The 24,948-nt window shown below is 41.3% G+C and overlaps 1 protein-coding gene across 4 annotated transcripts in view; it reads left to right on the top strand.

Annotated features, from left to right (window-relative positions):
* CHRDL1 (chordin like 1) overlaps positions 1–24,150 on the top strand; it is a 125,592-nt gene extending 101,442 nt beyond the window's left edge. For 2 of the 4 annotated variants that reach the window (XM_035288240.3, XM_008989764.5), the window contains exons 8-12: positions 4,049–4,217; positions 8,664–8,858; positions 15,961–16,128; positions 18,493–18,582; positions 21,667–24,150. In XM_035288240.3, the coding sequence (XP_035144131.1) occupies positions 4,049–4,217; positions 8,664–8,858; positions 15,961–16,128; positions 18,493–18,582; positions 21,667–21,797 (753 nt within the window). In that variant the 3' untranslated portion in view covers positions 21,798–24,150. Of the gene's footprint in view, positions 1–4,048; positions 4,218–8,663; positions 8,874–15,960; positions 16,129–18,492; positions 18,583–21,666 lie in introns of all 4 variants that reach the window. The other 2 variants (XM_008989763.5, XM_002763160.6) reach the window with 1 other exon arrangement.
* Positions 24,151–24,948: the final 798 nt, after the last annotated feature.

Genomic DNA, 24,948 nt, shown 5'->3' with positions numbered 1-24,948 from the left:
TTTTCCTTTGTTCTAAAAGGGATATATATTGTGGGGTATGATTTGAATAATAAACAGCATCTGTAGTAATGGAAAAATGTATACCTGGCACATAGTAGGCACCCAATAAATAAGTGTTGAATGAATGGGTATGGGAGGTGGAGTGAAATGTGTGTGATGGTGAAGTGGGGAGGGGGCTCCTCATTAATTTTAATGCACTGGAATTTGTCTCAAAACAGAGAGAAATTCTTCAAATTTGTTGTTTGCTCTTGACCAGCCTAAAATGAGAAAATAGCAGAATCATTCTGAATATCACTTGCAGGCCCAACTTCCTTGGAGGAAGAAGAAAAGGTAGCCCTAACACCACAATTCCTATCCAGTAGACTGTTCTTTTCATAAACTGTTCCTGTTACTAGGAACCATCAAAACCTCAGTTCAACAGAAACACAGCTGATTAGTTTCTTTTGCCAAGTGGTCTGAAAACCATCAGCTTATCAAGTTTTATGAAGTGCACAGGAAGGGGAACCAGTGGTTCAAATATGATTCCTTTGTAAAAACCTGAAACAGTTTTTGTTTGATTTTGAAGTCGTAATTTCTCATGAATTGGTCCTCGTGCCATTGGTGGGGAGTGTGTCTGCATGTGCGCGTGTGTATGGTGTGGTATGACATGTGGAAAGGAAGAAGTAGGTACAGACTAGAAAGCCAAAACTTGAAAGCATGCATAATTTTGTTTTGGACAACAGCCAAGCCCTGATTTTTGCCCCAAGTAGATTACATTGAAATTTACCATTAAAAAGGGAAGTGAAAGGGTTTGGGACAGAAACAACATGAAACAGATAAAAATACATTCCATTCTCATTGTCAGAACAATGGTTTGGGAAGGAAATTAGCCTAAGTGTCTTTCAGCCAGGGATAGTCCTAGGTTGGTAATGACTGAGATACAATGTTTTAATGGCTCTATGGATGAGAATATGTTCTGAAGCCACTTTTCAAATTAGACTTTTTTATTTTGAGATAGCTATAGATTCACTTGCAGTTGTAGAAGATAATACAGAGAGATCCCATATTCCCTTTGCCCAGTTTCCCCACATGATAACATCTTGAAAATCTATAGTACAATATCACAAACATGAGGGCCCTTTCTGGGCCCTGATGTTTTCTTATCTACACCAATAAAACTCTTACTTCTTAGATTTTAGAACAAGAAATTCCTGGGGAGTCTCTACAATGGTGGGGATTTTTCAACACCAGAAAATAACTGTTTTAGAGCCACCTCTAAAACTTCAAATATTTTTCAGTCTTTCAAGTAAGTAAATAAAAAAATACCAAAATACTGAGGAAAATAAAAGATCATAGCTATATGGTCATTTCTAAGTGGTTTTGACCTGCTCTCTCAAGAAGCTTATTTGCAGCTAATTTTTAAGATAAGCTCCAATTTCAGGGTGTTAATAACTTTTTCTCTTTTACTCTGAGTTACAAGATCAGAATGGCCCCACATAAGTCTATATTTCATTTGTTTAGGGGAGGAATTTTTAAAGAACCACTGCCCTTAAATCAAAATCACACATCGCCACCACCCACTCCCGCCCCCAAACAGAGTATCCTCTATGTCAGTGATTCCCAACCTTGGCTTCAAACCAAGACTCTTTAAAATTCCTAATGCCCGGGCTTTCACTGAAACCAATTACATAAGGATACCTCAGAGTGGGACCCAGGTATGAGTATTTTTTACAGCTCGCCAAGTTATTTTCATGTATAGCCAAAGTTGAGTATGTGGTATACATGGTTGTGAGCACTGTAGCTGAATGAACTTCTGTATCTGAAAGGACTTCTCTTTGGAGCAGCTTGGAGTCAAATGTTTATAGACCACGGAGTTTGATTGGACATTCTCTCTTCTGCTTTCTCCTCCTTCTCCTTCTCTTCCTCCCTCTGTTCATCTTCCCCCTACTCCTACACTACTACTATCTCCAAAAACTCGACCTTCATTGTCACCTGAGTAAACTGCTTCTCCTCTCTGGCCTCAGTTTCTGTCTGTAAAACAAAAGACTTGAGCAAAATTAGGTTCTAGGGGACTGACTGGTCTACAATAGTGCCTGTGATGAAAATTCTTGAGGATTTTGGTTTTTTGTCACGATTATTTTCCTAGCATTATCATATGTCCAGGGTCTGAGACGTTGGTGCTGAAGAACAGCTTTTCATTTTGTGTTCACCATCATGAGTCAGAGAACTTCTTGTACTTGCATCCTATCTTGGGTCAACGACCTTCCCTTTCTAATTCTATCCCAGTCAAACTGCTACTTTTTAGGATCAGTGTGATACCAACCAGCCAAACTGTCCTCTCTGTGTTCCTTTGACAAAACTTTGCCAAACTTCAGAAGGGACAGAGCACCCATTAATGGCCTTTGTGGAATGTAAACAATTATGGCAGAAAAAGATGTACGAGTCACTGTGGAAATGAGGAATATTTGCACTGAGAATCCTATCCATGTGCATGAAAACAAATTGCTGCAAATTCTTATTTGTGTGCATTTTGATAGCACTGCACCATCATGGGCTTTTCTTAGATAGAGAGAAGAATGTTGTCTTTCAAAAGGCTAAAAAAGGTCTTCTTACTTCAGCTCCTGTTCACTCTCCCTTTCCCCTACCAGTGGCCCCCTCCTGCCAAGAGAGTAATAATACTCCCCAAAGCGAAATTTGCAACATGTGTGTCTGTGGCCCATAACTTGAATCAATGTATTATAGGATGATGTGGTCAGGGGACCCCATAACTATCTTCCCAAGATTCCTCATTATTTCTATCACTGAATATAAGGATTGCCTGTGAAAGATTTTTTTTTTAAACGGGTTCCCCCACCTTCACCCCTAACAATTGCCTATAAAATACAATTAATCTTATTTGGCTTTAAGCCTTAAGGTTCCATTCTTTATTCATTTCATCTCCTTCTACCCCCAGCTTACTTTAGCTCCTGGGAGAGGGATGGGTAGCATAGTAGTGAGCTCATCATGTGTATTGAACCCTTGCTGAAAGATTATTTGTATGACAAGACTCTAAGCTTTTCTTAGGTACCAGAGTTTTGTTCATTCAACAAATATTGAATGAGCACCTTCTAGATGCCAGGCACTAAATTTTAGGCACTGGAGATATAGCAGTGAACAAAAAGTCCTTGATTTTGTAGAGCTTATATGCCAGTACTGTCGTATACTACCAATTCTTCAATCTATAAAATATCTAGGGTATTTGTACTGTGCTGTATGATCTTATGCCATTACCTGTGTTTAGAGTCTGAGTACATCTTCTCAAGACTGTACTCGAATCTCATATTTTCCTATCCAGTTCACCCTACACATGATCAGGATTCAATGCTTTGAAACAGTTCTGATTACATTACTTCTCTAGCTTTAAAAAAAATCCCTATTCTGTGCCCTCACCTCTATTGCTTACCAAATAAAGTCTTCAACCCTTAGCCTGTCATTTAAAGTCCTCCATGATCTGGCTTCAACCCACTTTGGAATGTTATCCTGCAACTGTTCCCTTTTATGGACTCAATGTTCTCTGCTTCACCTTCTCAACTTGGAAACCTCTGCCTGGATCATTCCCCTTACACTCTGCCTGTAAAAAAATCTACCCGTCCTTTATGGCCCAGATCACAAACTCTCCCCAACTAGAAGTTCTCTCTTTCTCCTCCTGATTTACACAGGACTTCTTACTTCTTTAGCAGCCTCTATTAACATTCTGCCTTCTGTGCAGACTACCGTCTTAACTCTTAAAATCGAATATGAGAGTCTTGGCAGCAGGAAGGACACTTTAGCCTTGTTGACACTTTTCTCCCTGAGAAGTTTGTCTGTGAATCTAGTCCTATCTTTTAAAAGAGAGAAAAACCTCAGCATGTTGCCAACGCTGCTTTTATATTACCACATCCCTATTTCTATTGGTGTAGGTGAGCATGCAGCTGAAATCAGACCTCACCGCTATAAATCAAAATCATTGAATGACTTCTAATGTATATAACTTAATCTCTATGATCTCATTGGTGGCTTTTGGACTAAAATTGTTCTTGTCATTTTACAGAGACATTCTTACCACCGCTCTCACTATGAACCTCCACCAAGTCGACAGGCTGGAGGTCTGCCCCGCTTTCCTGGGGCCAGAAGTCACCGGGGAGCTCTTATGGATTCTCAGCAAGCATCAGGGACCATTGTGCAAATTGTCATCAATAACAAACATAAGCATGGACAAGGTAAGGGGCATTCTTCTCTTGTATACTTCCACAACAGGGCTTCAGCAGCCCTGGTCTTTGCAGGGCTGGAGCTGGGAAAGGACCCTTTCTCCCAGGAATAGCTTATATTGACATGTGGCTCACTTAGCATCAAGTCTATAAAGTGGGTATGGTCAGATGACTCCAGGAGACTCTTTAGACTTCCTTAAATGCAGCCAAAAGAACATAGTTCAGCCCCTTTAGTGCTTGTGAAAACAGACTCCCATATTTTCTGAATTGTCCCTGGGGATTGCAGGTCATTTGGGAAAATTCCTTGGGTCTTTAACCAAAACGAGTGATTGTTCCTGTTTTAGTAGGGGACCCCACATTCAAAGGTACTCAGTGCCAAACATCACTGAGGTTCTTATCCATACCTTAGAAATAGCGATTGTCACACCTCAATGTACCCCAGATTCTCCTGGGGCTCTCATTAAAGATGCATATTCCTGCCCCTACACTCAGATTCTGGTTCAATGTATAGCATATGAGACTGCCATTAGAAATGAGTAATCCAGGTGCAGTGGCTCATGCCTCCCAGCACTTTGGGAGGTTGAGGTAGGAGGATTACTCAAGGCCAGGGGTTCAATACCAGCCTGGGCAACATAACAAGACTACAAAAAAATTAATTTTAAAAAATTAGCCAAGTATGGTAGTGTGTGCCTGTAGTTCTAGCTACTCGGGAGGCTAAGACAGGAGGATCACTTGAGCCCAGGAGTTCAAGGTTACAGTGAGCTGTGATTGTGCCACTACATTCCATCCTGGGTGACAAAGTGAGACCCTGTCTTTAAATTAAAAATTAAAGGAAAAAGAGTAACCCAGTGAGAAATCCCAAAACCTCCTGGCTGAGCACCAGGAAGACTGATCAGGTTAAGACTGACATGCAGTCCACATAGTCGATCAACTGACTACAGCAGGCACCCACAGACTTCCATAGCTTCCAGTTTCTCTTGCACAGCAGTTTCTGGCCTCCATCTTCCCTCCCACCACCACCTACCAGTAGCAGGAGTCAGGGGAGGAGAAACTCAATCAAACAATTGACTGCTTCTTACTTTTTTAGGCATCCTGTCAACCAGCTTGTTGGAGCAAGGGCTCAGCTGCTTCCTTTTTATGAAACCACAAACATGTTTTGTTTCCTTTAAAGAGAAAACAAATCAAAAGCAGTTCTCTGAATGGGTTAAAAGAAATTATTAAACCAATGATTGAATGACATGGGTAAAAAACTATCTGTTACAAATAACTCCTACCATAAATTTCAACAAAGCTACTAAAGCCATAGCTAGTTGATCACATCTGTTACTAGTTAGATGTAAATTTCCGATTACAGATAAAAAATTGAGTTGCTTTTGAAATTTGCAGGCTTGAAAGAATATTCAAAATAAAACTGTTAATGGAAAATGGTGATGTATCAGAATAATTTGAAATACTTACTATCGATCTGTGTTTGATTTGAAGTTTATTATTTTTAAGTTCCAAGGATTTCTGATAAAAGTGTATGAAATAAGGAGGAAGAGTTAGGTTAAGATTGTTTGATTTTTCAATTCTAAATTTCCTCCAGTAGATTGCATTTGCTCTGAAAGTATTTCAAAGCCTTTTAAAAGTGTAGAGAAATGGATTTTGAAAATCCTAAATCCCATTATTTCTACAAAGTCTCTTTAACTTCAGGGCAGAGAGGCTTATCCCTTGATTTTCTACATGTCTTACAAAAACCCTAGCTGGTTTACATTTGTTCATTTGCCTCTACTGATTTGGATGCAACAGTTCTACTCTGACTTTTCTAATATAGTTTACCAAGGAATCACTTGTCCCCACTGCCAACTCCCAAGCTGGATGATTCAAAATCATCTCGAGAATTTTTTGGGTAAGGAGAGGGCTATGCTTCCCTGTCGAGAATTAACCTCACCCTATTCCATTGCAGAGCTTAGGCTCTCATCCAGTCTAGACTATTCCCTTAGTCCAAATGTTCAGGGGAGAGGGAACCTAGCTATATAACACTGGGAGTCCTGCCTCCCCTGCTCAGCATGGGTCATCCTTAGCTCTCTTGCTGATAATGTGATCATCTGATATACCTACTGGGCTTCTTGTTAGTATCAAATAAGAGAAGTAATAGGAATCCACGATTTTGAACTTGAATCCAGCCTAAATTTTCTTGCAACAGACTATGTATCCACTTGATCACATTATCTAGAAGAGAACATCACTGTTTGGAGAGGAAATAAAAAAGAAGCAAGGGCAGAAGAAAGAACAGCACATCTGGCCTGTCTTGTGTGATACTGTCCACAGGGCTGAGCCTCACAGTTGAGGTGTCAGTTCTCCAATCTGTCTCATTGTAAGATTGCAAGCCTCTCCAGTTTAGGTTCTTGGAAATCATTACATGGGTTGACCGGTTAGAGTACCTACTATTCTAGCAGCACTTGCAGAGAACAGGAAAAGACAGCCAACATCATCCTTACTTCCTAATGCGACCCAGTGGACCTGATGAGAAATAAATAACCCAGTGATTCATCCTTCTGAGGCCATTGTCTTGCAGCCAAATCAGCCAATTCCTAGAAATGCCTCAAGTGGGACTATTTCTGCCCCAGAGCCCAGCCTGAAATGATAGAACCAACCCTAGAGATGTTGATTGGGATGCCAACAAGTCTTCCTGGGTATGATGAGGTGATGGGAATAACAATAAACACACCCAGTCCTATCATGACTTGAAATCTCCACAATGCCTCAGCACTCTGTAAAAGGAAGATAACTCATCCTCAGACTTCCCCATTTTGCAGCCCTGTGCGGTTCTTATCTTGGAGCCTAGCTCCATGCCTTATAGTAGGAGCCAGGTATATTTGGGGCTGATTTACATAGAAAGATGCTCCTATGGCCCCTTTCTTTCATAGGCCCCCTCAGCCTGCATCCCAGATACTTGCTCCTTTTTTAGGGCATAGGGGAAGGGGACAGGGTCTTACTCTGTCACCCAGGCTGAAGTGCAATGGTGCCATCACTGCTCACTGCAGCCTCGATTTCCTGGTCCCAAGTGATCCTCCCACTGCAGCCTCCCAAGTAGCTGGGACTACAGGTGTGCACTACCACACCTGGTTACTATTTTATTATTAGTTTTGTAGAGACTGGGATCTCCCTTTATTTGCCAGGCTGGTCTTGAACTCTGGGGCTCAAGGGATCCTACTACCTCAGCCTCCCAAAATGTTGGGATTACAGGCATCAGCCACTACACTCAGCCAGATGCTTGCTCTTTTAAGGCCCTTCAGAAGACATGGGACCAATGACTTAGCTTCCCCCTTAACAAATGTCAAACTGCCAAAGGATATCTGTGAAGCAAGCAGTGATCAGCTGTAGTCAGATCTCTATAGCCACTATCAGGTGGGAGACTGAGGAAATTGCCGGAAGATTAGAGGCATAAAAGGCTATTCCTTCACAAGTTACCCAGGAGGTCTTGGTGTTTTGCCTCTCAGTCTTGACTATCACCTTCCTTCCCACACCAAAGAGTGCCCAACACCATTAAGCTCCATACCTATACATGTTGGCAGATCAGACAGACTCATAGCATTTGACATTCTGAATGGATTTTATTCAGGGTCTGGAAGAAACTGTCCCTTTGGGAAGAGCAGTAACTTTTGCATCTAGCCTCCAAGGAAAGCAAGTCTCCCAAGGACATTTTCATGCCTGGAAGTACATCCACTTGGGCCACACAAATTTCGACAGAACTGAAAATATTAACATTACATTCTACTAGAGATAGAACTCTGCCTTCATGCATTAACTTATTCTCACACTTAAAAATATATATATGCATTCATTTATTCTCGCACTTTATATATATATATGTGTGTATATGTATATATGTATATGTGTATGTGTATGTGTGTATATATATATATAGGCTGGGTGTGGTGACTCATGCCTGTAATCTCAGCACTTTAGGAGGCTGAGGCAAGTGGACCTCTTGAGTCCCAGAGTTTGAGACCAGCCTGAGCAACATAGGAAGATCCCATCTCTACAAAAATATATATTTTTTAAAGTAGCAGGGCATGGTAGTGCACAGTAGTCCCAGTGACTCAGGTGGCTGAGGTGGGAGGATTGCCTGAGCCCGGGAAGTCAAGGCTACAGTGAGCCATGATCATACCACTGCACTGCAGGCTGGGCGACAGAGCAAGATCCTGTCTCAAAAATATGTATATATTTATAGACTGCCTACTATGCGTGAGGCCATTTATAAGCATCCAGAAGCTGCTGATGAAGAATCTGGAGAAGCTACTGAAAATGGAATATGGCCCAAGCTGTTTTTTGGTCACAGATACTACTCGGTCAACATAGCCCCATGAACAAAAGATGTGTGATGTGTTAAGTAGTTCGGGGCTTGGGTTGCAAATATAGGGTTACATTTTTAGCTCCTTAGCTTTTAATTGCTAATTCTGTGTTCTCTTCCAGTGTGTGTTTCCAATGGAAAGACCTATTCTCATGGCGAGTCCTGGCACCCAAACCTCCGGGCATTTGGCATTGTGGAGTGTGTGCTATGTACTTGTAATGTCACCAAGCAAGAGTGTAAGAAAATCCACTGCCCCAACCGATACCCCTGCAAGTATCCTCAAAAAATAGATGGAAAGTGCTGCAAGGTGTGTCCAGGTAAAAAGGCAAAAGGTGCGTTGGTTGGAGGCCCTGCCTTTGATTGACTGACATCCCCACATGGCCTTTCTAAACTCTTTGGGCACCAGAAGCATAACCTTTCATATAATTACAATAGTAATATTTCTAATAATTAATTTCATTTTCTCCTTTCTTCAAATACTGAAAACACAGTTCTTGGAAGAAATTTACTACCCAAAAATATGCTGGGGATTTGCTTGTATCTACCACACATCTCCTGTATTGCTGAGTGCTGAACTTATCTGTGCTTTTCTAAATAGTAGCTAATTTAGGCTATCATGATGATTAGGAAGAACAGCAGCAGCTTTCATCTAGATCACTGTTAAACCCGTCGAAGTAAAATCACATCCATTGCCCTTTTGAGACAGGACGAGAGGCAGGTGAGTTATAGTGGAAGGAGACCAGGTTCTGATCCAAGCCTAAGGTGTTGAGTGACCTTGGAAGTGTGCACTCTGGGCCTCATAATCCTTATCTGTACAATTGAAAGTTTAGAAATATTATCTGTAAGCTCCCTTCTAACACTAAAATCCTATAATTATATTATTATTTGTCTTTTAAAGATAAGAAATCTGAAGTATATAGTCACATGACTTGCCCAGATTTATTCAACTAATCGATCATAAAACCAAGATCTATAACTCAAGTCACTTCCAGACCATTGTTTTTTCTCTGCCAGTAGAAAATATTGACTGAAGAAAAAGACAATTTAATTATTTAAATGGTAGTTTTTAAAACATGAGCTAAACAAAAATATAATCCATAATATTGGGGTTGACAGATAGGATGGGTAATCAATCATTCTACCTCTGGCTTGCCACTGGTTTCCTGTGTGACCTAGAACAAGTCATTTCACCTCTTTGAGCTTCAGTTTCCTTCTTTGCAAAATGAGAAGGTTAGAGTATATTATTTTTGGGGGCCCTTACAGCTCCAGCATTCTAAGAGTCAATGATTTAGTAAATCCCAAGGACATGGATTTATCATTTCTTATGCTTTTTGCAAAGCATTTTGATAAACACAGATGAAAATTCAAACATTTTCTAAAAGTAGGTAGAGAGCTAAATTAAATACTTCTCCAATTTAGTTCCTCATGACTCATAGAAAACATGCCCTGAATCAATGTATATGTATTGAGCATTTTCCTGCAGGCCAGTGGTACTCAAACTTGTCTGAACATTGAAAGCCCTTGGAGAATTTCTACATATATCTGTGTCCCATCCCCAGAGACTATAATTTAATTGATTTGAGGTGTGGCCTGGGCTGTGGCATTTTTTTTTTCCGAGATGGAGTCTTGCTCTGTCGCTCAGGCTGAGTGCAGTGGCATGATCTTGGTTCACCGCTACCTCTGCCTCCCAAGTTCAAGTAATTTTCCTACCTCAGCCTCCCAAGTAACTGGGATTACAGGCACTCACTGGCTGTGGCATTTTTTAAAGATCCCCAGGTGAACATTATGTGCAGAAAAGTTTGAGAAGTCCTGCTATAGGCCCAAGGTGGTTTATGGTCTTGCTACTCAACATGCAGTTTGTGGACTGGCAACAACTAGGAGCTGGTTAAAAATGTTGACTCTCAGGCCCCCACTCAAGACCTACTGCATCATAATCCGTATTTTAACAAGAACCCCAGGTGATTCTAATGCAGATTACAGGTTGTAAAGCACTGATTTATGATACAAAATTTTCCTCAATGTGATAACCCCCATCTTCAGAGTACACAGGGGGCAGGGTATGGACAGAAAGGACAGGAGATATCTGATATGGTGTAGAAAACTGGGACATTGAAATTTATGAGAAAATGTATTTATTACGAGTACAGAGAGAATACTTTTTTTGAGACAGTCTGGCTCTGTCACTCAGACTGAAGTGCAGTGGTGCCATCTCGGCTCACGGCAACCTTACAACCTCTGCCTCCTGGTTCAAGTGATTCTCCTGCCTCAGCCTCCTGAGTATCTGGGACTACAAGCATGCACCACCACACCTGGCTATTCCAACTCCTGAGCTCAAGTGATCCACTCGCCTTGGCCTCCCAAAGTACTGGGATTACAAACCTGAACCACTGCACCTGGCCAATGGAATCAGCACATTCTAAGGATGATATGGACATCGGGGCTACCTAGCCATGATGACCTATTGTGACTTCCAAGTCTGTAGTCTCACTGGATCCACAAACCCTTTAGTGTCACATAGTGGTAGTTTCATGAACACAATTTTCTCTTCTGTCAGGAGTCTCACACCTATAGTTTAAAAAGTAATGCAACAAGATGATTTCAGACAAAAACTAATATTTACATAAATTACCCATGATAACATGAGCCTTCTCATTGTATAATATTACAATTTGAATCTCAGGCTTTCAAACCAAATCTTATTTCATTGTGTGCTTAAAATTTTATTGATGCAGGTGATTCAATTAAAAAGTGAAATAATCAAAAAGTTGTGAGAACAGGACAAACGACAGTCATTGCTTTTAAAACAATTGTCCTCTCAGGTTGGTAATGTTTATTAAAACATTTGGTGGCTGGATGCAGTGACTCCCACCTGTAATCCCAGCATTTTGGGAGGCCATGGCAGGAAGATCTCTTGAGCCCAGTAGTTTGAGGTAGCCTGGGCAACATGGTGAGTCCTCCATCTCTACAAAAATTAAAAGAAAATAGCCAGGCATGGTGGCACATGCCTGTAGTCCCAGCTACTTGGGAGACTGAGGGCTTGGGTGAAGGATCACTTGCCTAGGAGATCATAGCTGCAGCAAGCCATGATCACACCATTACTCCCCAGCCTGGGCAACAGAGAATGACCCTATCTCAAAAGAAAAAAAATGGGCAAATGATTCTACTTCTAGAAATCCTAAGAAAGTAATCAGAGACATACACAAATATATACAAATAAGAATTTTTGCTGCAATGCTGTTTACAATACTGAAAAGTTGGCAACAATCTGAAAGTTCACCAATATGGGAATGATTAAACAAATTATGGTATATCTATACTGTGGAATATTAATATGGCAATTAAAACTCATTATAAACCAAGATTGAATGGCAGAGAAAGATGTTTGCAATGCATTTGTTAAGTAAAAATAGCAAGCTAAAAAACAATATGAATATTATGATCCCACTTTTTGTGTTAAAAAAGAAAGTGTTGACCAGCTACGGTGGCCAACACTTGTAATCTCAGCACTTTGGGAGGCCAAGGCGGACAGATTGCTTGAGTGCAGGAGTTCAAGATCAGCCTGGACAACATGGCAAAACCACTTCTCTACCAAAAATACAAAAATTAGCCAGGGGCTGTAGCATGTGCCCATGGTCCCAGCTACTCCTATTTGGGAGGCTGAAGTGGAAGGATGGGTTGAGCCCAGGAGGTGGCGGTTGCAGTGAGCCAAGATTGTGCCATTGCACTCCAATGTGAGCAACAGCCAGAAGCAAGGGAAGGGAAGGGGAGGGGATGGGAGAGGAGGAAAGGGAAAGGGGTTTATGTATGCTAAGACAAAAGAAAAGACTGGAGGAGCATACAGCAAAATGTTAACAATGACCATCTTTGGGTGACTGAATTACAAGTCACCCTTATTTTCTTTTTTATTTATTTGTATTTTCCAAATTTTAAATAGTAAATACATATTACTTTTGTATTTAGAAAACATAATATATTTTATCATGTAAAAACTGCCCTCCAGCATCCCAGTTGACAGTATATTCTTTGCCCACTTTCCCACTCTGCTCAAATATATGGAGACGGATGATTGATTGAGCAACATGAAAGAAGATAATTTCTGTCCCGTTCTGTGTACCTGCCTCTCCGTTAGCGAGACATGGGTGTCTGCATGTTGAATCGCTCCTTAGTCACATTGCCTGAGAGTCAATATCCACATAGCCACGGGCACCTACTCCAGGTACTCTGTAACCGCAGAGCATCAGGAGGCACGCACTTGCTCATGCATTCAATCTGGAAATATGTTTTAAGTACCTACTGTGTGCAAGACACAATTACACACACTGAAGACAGAGATGTGAACAAGACAAAAGCTACTTGCCAGCATGGTCCTTACATTCTAGCAGAAAAGACAGACAGTGATCCCAAATCAGTAAGGTAATTTTAGATTGTGATGAGTGCTGTGAAGAAAAACCAAAGATGATCAAGAGATAGTGAATGGGGAAGGAAGCACTTTTAAAGTAGTGGTCAGGGAAGGCTTCTCCTAAGAGGTGATATTTGAATAGAGTCCTGAATGATGTGAAGGGGTGAGAAATGGGATTATCATGACAACACTGGCCTCTTAAAAAAATGACACATGGCACAGAAGAAAAGGAACCAAGGGAGTGAAGAGAGAAGTAGATGGAAGGAAGAAAGAACAGTAAATTCAGTTATGTTGAAAAGGGAAAAGAGATAAATACAATTCACTGATAATCCAGCCAAATGTTTCATTGTAACAAATGTTTACAGGCTCCTACAATAACAAACTAGGACCAAAATTAAGGATGGGAGTTTCATCTCTCTCTTCCCTTTGCTCCTACAATACAAACTAGGACCAAAATGAAGGACGTGAATTTCAACTCTCTCTTCCCTTTGACCTTGCCTTGCATATTGGTGGCCAACCACAGGGTTGGGTAAGATGTCCACTTCCCAAAGGTTCCCCAACTCACTTCTCACACTGTCATGACAAACCCTTATTAACCTCAGTAGGGAAGGAACCAGGTTTAAGAGGCTGAAGACAAGACCCAGAGGCAGCAAACAAGACTTGGAGTTTTATTAGGGGCTTCCATACAGGGGAGAGAGAGAGTCCAGGGGAGGTGGACTAGACAAGAGGGCCACCTTACATATAGAAACAGTCCAGTGGCAGCAGGTTGGGCAAGAAAACTGCAACTGTTTGCAGACAGCATGCCATTTATATAGCATTTTCACTGAACACTCTCCCCTTAACTACCTTTCCCAGGCAACCTTCATCTAAGTGAAAACTTAAGGTCTCAATCCCCTGTGCAGCTCCAGGGATGGGCCTGGGATTCAGATGGTCCTTATAAACTAGAAAGAATCTCCCAATTGGCCACGCCCAGATTCCCAAGGTCTGAACACACATTCAGATGTGTCTGCCATACAAGGTCATTCTAAGGGTATGCTTAAGTTATTGCGGTCATGAGCATTTACCATACACACAACCACAATACCATTCCAATACCTGGAATTTCCATAATTAAATACTCCTTTTAGGTTATGGCATTAAAAGTTCCTATTAAGACTTAAAAGTTTTCTCAGCTGGGATAATACATCTCCTTCATTACCACTTCTGCAAGGAATTCTGGAAGGCTCAGGATGGGAACACTCTCGTGGGATATAGAAATGGCCAGAAATGCCTTAAAGCACATTGTCTTTCCCAAAAGAAAATGAGAGTAGGTGAACATGTAGTGATCAGAAAGCACCTTGCAGTGCAGAGTATAAAAAACGGTGGATGCTGTTGAGTAGGTAGTTCTAAAGACAAACTCTGCTTTTCTTAGCATTTTCAAGTACCAGCCAGGGTTAAGTCAATAATGAGTTTTGTTGTTTGTAGATCCCTTTGGTCCAGTAAATTAAGCTCTTGGAGGGAAGGAGGTAGTGGTGCAAGATGACTCTTCAGGCCAGTAGGAGAACTTTTAGCACATTACAGGTACTGCCAGTGCCATCATGGATTTCATGTTAGTTATAGCTGTAGCCAATATTAGCTGGTGAGCAAAGTTTGAGAAATCAGCTGTCATTCTCAAGATGATAATTGAATACATCGAAAACTCTGTACACTCAGTGACCTCCTCCCTCTCTCCAACCCATTTAAAAAGTGCTAGCACACAGCCCTTATTACCCAACATATCACCAAAAAGACTCCCACCAAGTAAATAAATAGCTAAATAGAAGGACAAAAGGAGGAAAACAAAAAGCCTGATTCTATGATAATCCACAAATTGAGTAATCCAATCTGGAATCATCAAGATAAGGCTATGGTTTTGTCTTTACAATGCCAAATGGTGGTAGGGGTGGGAAAGGTAATCAGGTTAGCAAGAGACATACAATAGCAGTTTGATTACAACTTCTAGTCCAAATGTGTCTGATTGGCTAACAGTGAGTCTCCCTAATTAGAGTCACAGATCCAAAGCACTCAACACTCAGTGGTTTCATCCTCAACAATTCAGATATTCTTACAGATGGCTTCTGTTGTTCTGATTTGAGTGTATGCTTTAAGCACAAAGCTCCAGAGTAGTGATTACAAGGCCAGCAAGGAAACTTAACTTACTGATAACCAACCATAAGAAACTTTTTAAAACAGGGGGCTGAGGAAAGAGGAGGGTGGAGTGAAATGGAGAATATTAGGGGTTGGTACCTTTATGCCTGCAAGCTGAAATTCAACAGTTTAGTTTACACATTAAATGATCCATAGTTCAGGGATTTGACCAATTTTTTGTGTCTCCCAACCATTCATTTGGCATAGCATACATATGACTAATCTGACATCTAGATTTTGGCACTGGTGCTGATCCGGTATTATTGTTCCCCTTACAAACAAATCAAAGAGCATTCAGAAATGTCAAGCCAATTTGGATAGACCCTTTGGGCAAGTATATGCACATAAATGAGTGTCATGAATATTTTCTAAGTATACCAAAGTGATGTCAGGGATGTTAACCAAGGCCCTTTGTCAGCCCATTCCTTGGGCCTCTCTTGGCAACACCGAGCTGGTCAGAGCATGATCCTGACCCTGTACAGAAAATCCTGTGTTCCCTTAAGTGCCTAAGGGATTTGTACCTGGCTACATTTTTCCTCATGAAAGTCCACTTCTCAGTGACAGTAGTAGGGGGCCAGTATTCTGAAGAACTATGGATTCTGTCAACACATGGATTTCAATCAAAAGTTACATGCTCCTTTATGATTTGTGGCTTAATCTGTGGCTTGTTGCAGGGGCAGCCTAAACTGAGCTAATGAAGTGTGGGTGGAATTTCTGTCTCTCAAAGAATGTCCTTGTTAATTGTACACTTTTGATAAGTGTTAGATGTTATCAAGAATGAGATACATAAATGCAGAAGTTCACTTCTAACTTTAGAAAACCATGACAAAATTCTACTTGCTTCCTAATTCCAGAAGAACTTCCAGGCCAAAGCTTTGACAACAAAGGCTACTTCTGTGGGGAAGAAACGATGCCTGTGTATGAGTCTGTATTTATGGAGGATGGGGAGACAACCAGAAAAATAGCACTGGAGACTGAGAGACCGCCTCAGGTAGAGGTCCACGTTTGGACCATTCGAAAGGGTGAGCAAGACTACATGCACTCTGATCTTTGTAAGGAGGCACAGAAAAGGAAAAGAGGACTCATCTTAATTTTGCTTCAACCTGTTCTCTTGTTTGGATTAGAAGTTTTTTTGATTGCTTAGAAACTGACATGTCTAACACCATGGTCATTATGGTCTTTCAAATTTAACAATGGCTTGTGCTAAAGATCAAGTATTGACCCTTGGGTTCCAAAGTTGTCCTTTTGACACTACCAAAAGCTGGAAAAGTGGTTCTCAACCCTGGCTGCACATCAGAATCATCAGGGAGAGTTTTGGTTTCCTTTAAACACCAAATATCTGGGCCCTAACCCCAGAGATTCTGGTTTGTTGTTCTGGAGTGGGGCATGGGCATCAGTGTTTGTTCATGCTTCTCAGGTGATTATAATGTGTAGCCAGGATTACAAACTACCAAACTGTAGTCTATCATTCTTTCTAGTATAAAGCTCAACAACCATGAAAACCCATTCATTCAGGGCAAAGCTAAGTCCCTAATATGGTGATGTTTATTCTGGGGTAAAACAAATGTAGGCTGGGCACAGTGGCTCATGCCTGTAATCCCAGCACTTTGGAAGGCCAAGGCGGGCAGATCACCTGAGGTCGGGAGTTTGAGACCAGCCTGATCCACATGGAGAAACCCTGTCTCTATTAAAAATACAAAAAATTAGCCAGGTGTGGTGGTGCATGCTTATAATCCCAGCTGCTTGGGAGGCCGAGGCAGGAGAATCACTTGAACACAGGAGACGGAGGTTGCGATGAGCTGAGATGGCACCATTGCACTCCAGCCTGGGCAACAAGAGCGAAACTCCGTATCAAAAAAACAAAAAAAATTTAAAATATCATGCCTGCCTTCAAGAGATTATAGTCTGTCTGGAGAAACCCCAGTTACAATGTGCAATTCTTTCTCCAATTATTGACAGTGACTACCATGGCAAGCCACATTGTATTCATTGTGATCGTACAGCTCTTCTATTTTGTAGGCTCAAGACTAGTACTGATTTAGTGTGGTCAAGGTTCCTTGCAATTTAAGAGGAGAAGTGAGATTTTGGCTGGAAAATAATACATATCTTTTTGCTAGTGGCTCTCACATAAGGCTCAAGAGTACTCAGACTTCTGTATGCCACAGCATTGCACAGGAAGCTGGTTTTAAATGCAGCTACCTTGCCCCATTCCAGAGATAAGAATTCAGTAGACCTTGGGTAGGGTCCAAACATTTGCATGTTTAACCAATAGCCAGGTGATTCTAATGCAGGTGGCACTTGGACAATGCTTTGAAAAAGACTGCTCAGTATCTATGAGGCTTTTATATTCCCCTTTAGACAACAGCTCCAATCAAAAGAATTCATTTCTCCCTACCACTTAAAAAAAGATGATTGAACACGTATATGTTTCTCACTCACGCTATTTTTTGCTTTATGCCTAGGCGTTTTGATTTGCCATCTTTAACTCCCTAGCTCATCCATAACAGGCCACCTAGGACTAGGCACTGGTTTGTTGCATTTCCCCAGCAGTAGACCCACTATTCATCATCCCACATCTTTTGCCTCTCAGAGGTATGCAGATAAATTTCAGCTTGCTAATGTAGCATCTAAATATCCTCTTGTTCACAGGGCTGGGTTATCAAGGTCTGTGCTTGGTGGATACAGAAAAAGAGTCTCCATCTACTTTGCCCATTTAAGTGGGCTGGTAACATGTTGGTCCTTAACTACAAGGCAGTTGTGAGCTGTCTACCTGTTATTGTGATAAAAGCTATTCAGGCAAGGTTGAGATAGTTGGGGACACTCTAGTTTAACTCCCCATTTATGAATAAGGAAGGCTAAAGGATCTGTGAATATTTTTTTTCCAAAGGAAAATATGCTTTTCCATGAGTTCAAGAACGGCGGGGGTGGCTTCTCCATTTACAAAACCAATCTGCCTGCAATCCTACTGCTGGCTGTCAGTGCTTAGCCAGGAGGACAGCCCAGCAGTTTGGCACGAACACAGCCTACCCAGGTTGGAGGCAAAGGCAGAATTCTTAATACTACCTTTGGCTGCAGAAGCTGCAATAAGCACCTATGCTTGATTCCATGTGGCTTTCCCTAGGAGAGGGTCCCATGGTCAGCAGCACTATCTTCCTTATTTCCATCCATTGGAGAAGCCGAGGGGAAGCCAGGAAGCCAAGGCAACAAATGGAGTCAATTATAACCCTTGAGCCATCCAAATTCCTGGTTAAGCACATTACACAGCCCAGCTTGATACTCCTAAGCCCTAGTAATGAAATAATATGCTGAGCCTGAGCAGAAAACAAGGAGTTGATGGTTCCAGATAAAGTGCCTGACCACCTTCCTCACTTTTTGCTTGACCCTAGGCATTCTCCAGCACTTCCATATTGAGAAGATCTCCAAAAGGATGTTTGAGGAGCTTCATCACTTCAAGCTGGTGACCAGAACAACCCTGAGTAAGTAGTACTTCTCTTAAATGCTCCTGGAAAACACATCCAGTTTTCAATTTAGCATAGCCACAGCTAAAGTCCCTCTGCAATCTCAGTGAACATTAGCACTGCTTAGCGTCAACACTAAAGGATGTTCCTTCTCTCTTCTGGGTGGCTTAGAAGTGAATGGGGTGTCTGAACGTAATCTGGAAAGCTTGGACATGGTGAATACAAACCCAAATGTAGTCTGAACATAGGATACCTCATGTCAAGGCTTCCTGAATGTCTTTAATGAAACTGCTAAGCACAGAGTCTCAAGAGGGTTGGAGAAAGCTTGTAAGATTCCAGGTCTAGTATATTTGTGGAGACTTCATATCTGGAAGGATGTGTCTTTTGGTGGTGGGTATGAGAGGCAGAGAGAAATTGAAGGCATATCAATTCCTGTGTTGTATGAAAGCTCATTTACTCCTTGGGAACAGCCCCTGGGTGGCCATTCAGGCACTCAAAAATACTTGCAGCTCTCTCAATTTCCACACTGGATGGAGCCTAGGGACTAAGATACTGCTAGGCACCGGGGTGGTGCGGAGGGGCGGGGGGAAGCACGTCTAATGAGATAAAAGGCACAGTTTCTATCCACAGGAAATTCTAATGGATGAGACAGAACATGAAAATGCCTTTAGTATGAATTAGTATAGTTCTGAGGAATGAAATACCAAAGGGCTCAGGGGAATCTGCAAAAAACAATGAGATGAGAGCCAGGTGGGCTTAGTTGGGGAAGGCTTCGGGGAGGAGGTGTGTTTTGAAAGAGAAGGGTGTGACTGGGCAGTGGGTCAGGAAATCAGTCCAGGAAAACGGTACACCCTAAGAGAAGACTCAGACAGGAACAAACCAGAAATGTGGGTGGGAGTGAGGAATGATTACAGAGGCCACAGAAGGTGCACTAAAAGAAGATTTGGAGGTAGGAAGTAATCACAGGTCCTGAAAGAAGCCAGTAAAATGTTCAGATGTAAGGCAAGTAGCATCAGTAGCTGATGCTAACTTACAAATAGCATAGAGGTATCAAATGGTGCTTTGGAAAAATGTGTTTCAGCTATCAGATGGACCTATTACATTAAGCACATGCTTTAATGAAGCCAGATTATGAAGAGCCCAATTTATCATGTTAGGACATTGGACTTGATCTCTAGGCCAGAGAACGCCAGTGAAGGTTTTCGAGCAAGTGAATGGTGGATTCAGATCTCTCTTCCTTCTTTCCCTTCCTTCCTTCCTTCCTTCCTTCCTTCCTTCCTTCCTTCCTTCCTTCCTTCCTTCCTTCCTTCTTTCCTTTTCTTTTCTTTTCTTTTCTTTCATTTCTTTTCTTTTCTTTTCTTTCTTTCTTTCTCTCTCCCTGTCTCTATTTCTTTCTTTCTTTTAGAAAAAGGTTCTTGCTGTGTGGAGTGAATGGTGGACCCTTAGTAAGAGAAGTTGGATAGTCTGAATTAGGAAGTAATTATATTATATTAAATCGGTGAGACAGGGGAGGAGAAGTCACTGTGAGAAACATTTCTGAGGTTAAATCAGCAAGATTGGCATTAAAAAGAGAAATGAGTTGGGAATGGCTCCAATATTAATAACTTGACTGGGTGACTAGTAATACCATTCACCAACAGGGAAACTGTAAAGAACAAGCAGGTATTGGTGAAAAGAGTTTCACTCGGAACATGTTTAGATTAATATCCTTAAGAGCCATCTGAGCAAAGTTATCCAATAGGCAGCTGGAAAGAGAGTCAGGGACCTGCTTGTCTTTAGCAGGACTAATAGAAAATAAAAGATCATATGAGAATTCAAATAGACACGTTGGGAGTCCTTTAATGTGAGTAAGAAAGGAGGCAGTCTAGGATCCTAGGATCAATGATGAGACTTTTGAAGTTACATATTTTAGTTCATACTGTGAACAAGGCACTGTGCTAGGTTGCACGGGACTTAAAAGATGATTTAGATATACTCTGTGCCCATAGCATGATTTGGGGTATATAATAGAGTAGAAGGGATGTTTCTCAAACTGTGTGTAGTTGAAGGAAGTTGGTGTGATCCTACGGGGTCACCTAGGAGCAAAGAACAAGCCCAACTCCTTTATATAATGTGCCTAGCAGAACCCAGCACATTATAGGGTTTCAGTAACAGCTGGTTCCTTGGCCAACTTCTCTTCTCATTTTTTGTTTTTTCTTCTATCTTCCCATTGAGTCATAGATAATGGGGAACAGGGAAATTCAGGGAGAAAGGAGCAGAGAAATCAAGCCAATAGGGAAGGTGGGTCATGTTCTCATGTGGCTAAGGGCAAGGAAAGAGGTTCAAGACAGGTTTGGGCTTAAGAGGAGTTGGCTTAACTTGGACTAGAAGTTTCCCAGCTTGTAGTACCATGAACACAGGAATAAAAAGCAGACAAAAGAAAGTATCCAGGGTGGGCAGAGACAACAGGGAATGGAAGGGCTACAGCCAAGTTTACTCTGAGTGGAAAGGGATTCCATGGGGAATATGAGAATGGATGAGGAGCCATGGGAAGGGACTTAAGGTGCTAAGGGGGTATAAGGACAGCATATGGACATGGGAGAAAGCAAAGTCAAGAAATTTTTAACAAAACGTGGCAGGAATAAAGAAAAGAGTGATAAATAATCAAATAGTAATCAAGTAACACAAACCAATATTTGGGGGCCCTATGGGTAAGCAAAGCCCCGGTAATGTAGTAGGTGCTGTTTTCCAAAGTGCCTTTTTGATCTGGTGCCAAGTAAGCTGCCTAAATAGCTAACAAGCAGATAGCAAAGCATTTTGCAAATGCTAAATATACGTAAAAATTCCAAGAATAACACGTAGGTTTTTCTCTTGAGGAGGGGCAGTTCTGTATTATTCTTGGGATTCTTACAAATGCTGTGTGTTGAAATGAAAACTTCATTTCCATATCTGCCACTAGAAAAGTGTCTTGGGACCATTTTTTGAAACCAACTGACATTTGTATTCCACATCCCCTGGTGGGTCCATGAGTAAGTGGGTAAGCATGGAGGGTATATTGGTTCTATTCCTAATTTGCCCTGCTCTCCTCTTACTCCTGGACACTTTGTGTTTGTTTGCCTTTAGGCCAGTGGAAGATCTTCACCGAAGGAGAAGCTCAGATCAGCCAGATGTGTTCAAGTCGTGTGTGCAGAACAGAGCTTGAAGATTTGGTCAAGGTTTTGTACCTGGAGAGATCTGAAAAGGGCCACTGTTAGGCAAGATAGACAGTATTGGATAGGGTAAAGCAAGAAAACTAAAGCTGCAGCTGGACTGCAGGCTTATTTTGCTTAAGTCGACAGTGCGCTAAACTCCAAACTCAAATGCAATCAATTATTCACGCCACACACAGCATAATTTGCTCCTTTATGTGGAATGGTGTGTCAGCCCTTGAGCATCTCCTCCAAAGAGACTAGAAGCGTCTTAAATTATGTGTGGGATGAGGAGGGATGGAACACCACAACACCACTCTAGTTTCTTGGAGAATCACATTTCTTTACAGGTTAGGAACAAACAAGACCCCAGGGTTTTTATCTAGAAAGTTATTCAAGTGAAAGAAAGAGAAGGGAATTGCTTAGTAGGAGTTCTGCAGTATAGAACAATTATTTGTGTGAAATTATACCTTTGAATTTTAGAATATCATGTGTTCCTTTAAAAAAATAGCTCCCCATCTTCTCTCCTCACACCCTCCCTCCCTTCTTCTCTCTCTCTCTCTCTCTCTCTCTCACACACACACACACACACACACACATTCACACTCACATTAAACTAAAGCCTTTATCTGAGGCAAAGATAGCCAAGACTCTACCTTACTTTTCCCTTGACTGGATCCCAAGTAGCTTGGTGCCCAGGAGAGTAAATAATTGTGAACAAAACGCTCTGCCATTAGGTCTTCGTGGCAGTTTAAGTCACCAACTACAGGGGCAGGGTGAAGAATAAGAACACTATTTTATGGCCTCATTCATTCACTTAGAAGTGGTAAAGAATTTTTTCCTAATGATACCACTTTTCTTTTCTCTTTGTACCTATGGGGCTTCCAGAAAGAAGTTAAATTGAGTAAAATGATCAGAAACTGAATCCATATAAGACAAAATTATTGTTGAAGAAAGAAGTTGATAGAAGTCCAAAATGCCATCTTTTTACTTTCACATCAATAAAATTCACCAAGTAGTAGATCAGTACTCACTAATATTTTTGAGACCATAGTTGGCCAGAAAAAACTATATTAAATTATTAAATTCTAGAAGCTCTTTAAAAGGGAAGTTTTTCTTCTCCTATTACAGGAGTTGATTTTTACTTTGCAAAGTGGTTCGGTCCTCATGAGCATCTGCATGTTGGCTCTTCAGTTAAGAAAGTTATTGTTCATTTAGGGAGCTGGATATAAAGATCTGTATTCTAAACCTTCCTACTATCCTTGCCTTATTCATCAAGCAAGTATTTTAGTGGAGAATGCTGGAGAAGGCTGCTCCTAAAATGTCTACTTGCAGCCCAATACCAGAGCATAAATTATCCCTTCTGGGGTCGGGCTTTAGAAATCATCTTTGTGGAAAGACTTAATTCTTCACAGCAAGGATCTCAGGCCTGCCTTCTAGATTTGTTTCCTCTGAGGGGCAGGAATGAACTGCAGAATTGTTTTAAGAACCTAGAAACCCCATATGTCTCATTCCATCACTATAGGTGAAAAAATTTTTTCCTAAGAGGATTTGACACCAATAGGTAAAAATATAAAATGTTCAGTCTTTATGACAACCTGGCATAAAGGAGTCAATCCTTATAAAAGAGACACAAGGGCCTTATGGCGGGAACTTCTTGGGACAAGACTCTCACCACCTCATCACACACTTTCTCCTTGGAAGAGGGGAGTAGGACATCCCAGTTGAAAGGTCACAAAGCATTAGAGAGAGAGAGAGAGAGAGAGAGAGAGAGAGAGAGAGAGAGTGTGTGTGTGTGTGTGTGTGTGTGTGTCTGTGGTAAAGGTGTGGTAAAGGGGGGTGGGTATTATGTAGCTGCTCCCTTTGTCCCAGAGGTGGCAGTATTTCCATAATGTGGAGACTAGTAACTGGATTCTGAAGCAAAGAGGTGTTTCCCCTTCTGGAACCCCAGAGCCTTCTCACCTAGGTGTTCTCTGTATGCTTAGCCTTAAGAGAACACCCAGAGAGCTTCCCTAGAAAGACGCTGCCTCCAGGTGCTGGGACACACCTTTGCAAGGTGCTGTGGGAAACAGGAGCTGGGGAGCTGTGTTAAGTTAAAGTAGAAACCCTCCAGTGTTAGGTGTCGTGTAGGTAGTAGGACATAGGGAAAAGAGGCCAAGCTGCCTGTAGTTAGAGAAGAATGGATGTGGTTCTTCTTGTGTATTTATTTGTATCATAAACACTTGGAACAACAGACCATAAGCATCATTTAGCAGTTGTAGCCATTTTCTAGTTATCTCATGTAAACAAGTAAGAGTAACATAACAGTATTACCCTTTCACTGTTCTCACAGGACATGTACCTAATTATGGTACTTATTTATGTAGTCACTGTATTTCTGGATTTTTAAATTAATAAAAAAGTTAATTTTGAAAAATCATCTATAGTCTTGTTGCATAAGTGATTGACTCTCCAGGTCAATACTGACCTTGGACTGGGTATCAGGTCATGGGTGGACATAGTGGTTTCACAATCACCTTGACATTCTTATACTATAGCATAGTGGTGAAGAGTATGAACTCTGCAGTCAGACTATTTAGATTTTTAAGCCCACCTGTGTACTTACCAGCTGCATTTGTCAGTCCCCCAACTATAAAATGGGATATTAGTGATATTATTGCCCTTTGCCTGCAATCTTGCAATGAGTTTTAATTTAGTCATTGCATATAAAGGGATTAGAATAGTGTCTGGAGCATAGTGAGTATTCATTTATGACCATGGATATTCACAGATGTCATGGCACTGAAATTGGGTGTTGATTTCTTACCTCCCTTTAGGTCAAGATAGTTAAGAGATTGGGTACAGAAGGCCATTGCCTTAGGTTTCAATGCAGCCTCAATTGTGGTCTGCTGCTAACATTATTTTTTTTTACAAACATTTGTATAGGGATCAGAATAACAGTTTTGTCACATATGTTAATCCAAACTGAATTACCTCAAACCGCCAGTACTAGCTAAATTTGTCCTATCACAGAAGCTTAAATATGAGAGTAGTCAAACATCTCAGGTCCTGCTGAGATGTCAAATAATATAGAGACAGAAAAGTATACATCGGTGTTAGCAACCCGGAAGAAAAGTGTTGGTATGGTGATTGAAACAGAGACCAGATTGGAGTGGATTGTAAGATGTGTGCGGGGAGATGAAGAATTGGAGACAGCAGCTAAAAACAACTCTTTGGA

Source organism: Callithrix jacchus, chromosome X (genome assembly GCF_049354715.1).
Source record: "Callithrix jacchus isolate 240 chromosome X, calJac240_pri, whole genome shotgun sequence".
NCBI classification, from domain to species: Eukaryota; Metazoa; Chordata; class Mammalia; order Primates; family Cebidae; genus Callithrix; species Callithrix jacchus.
The sequence above is the reverse complement of the archived record's forward strand: the minus strand, read 5'-3'. Positions and strand labels throughout refer to the sequence as shown.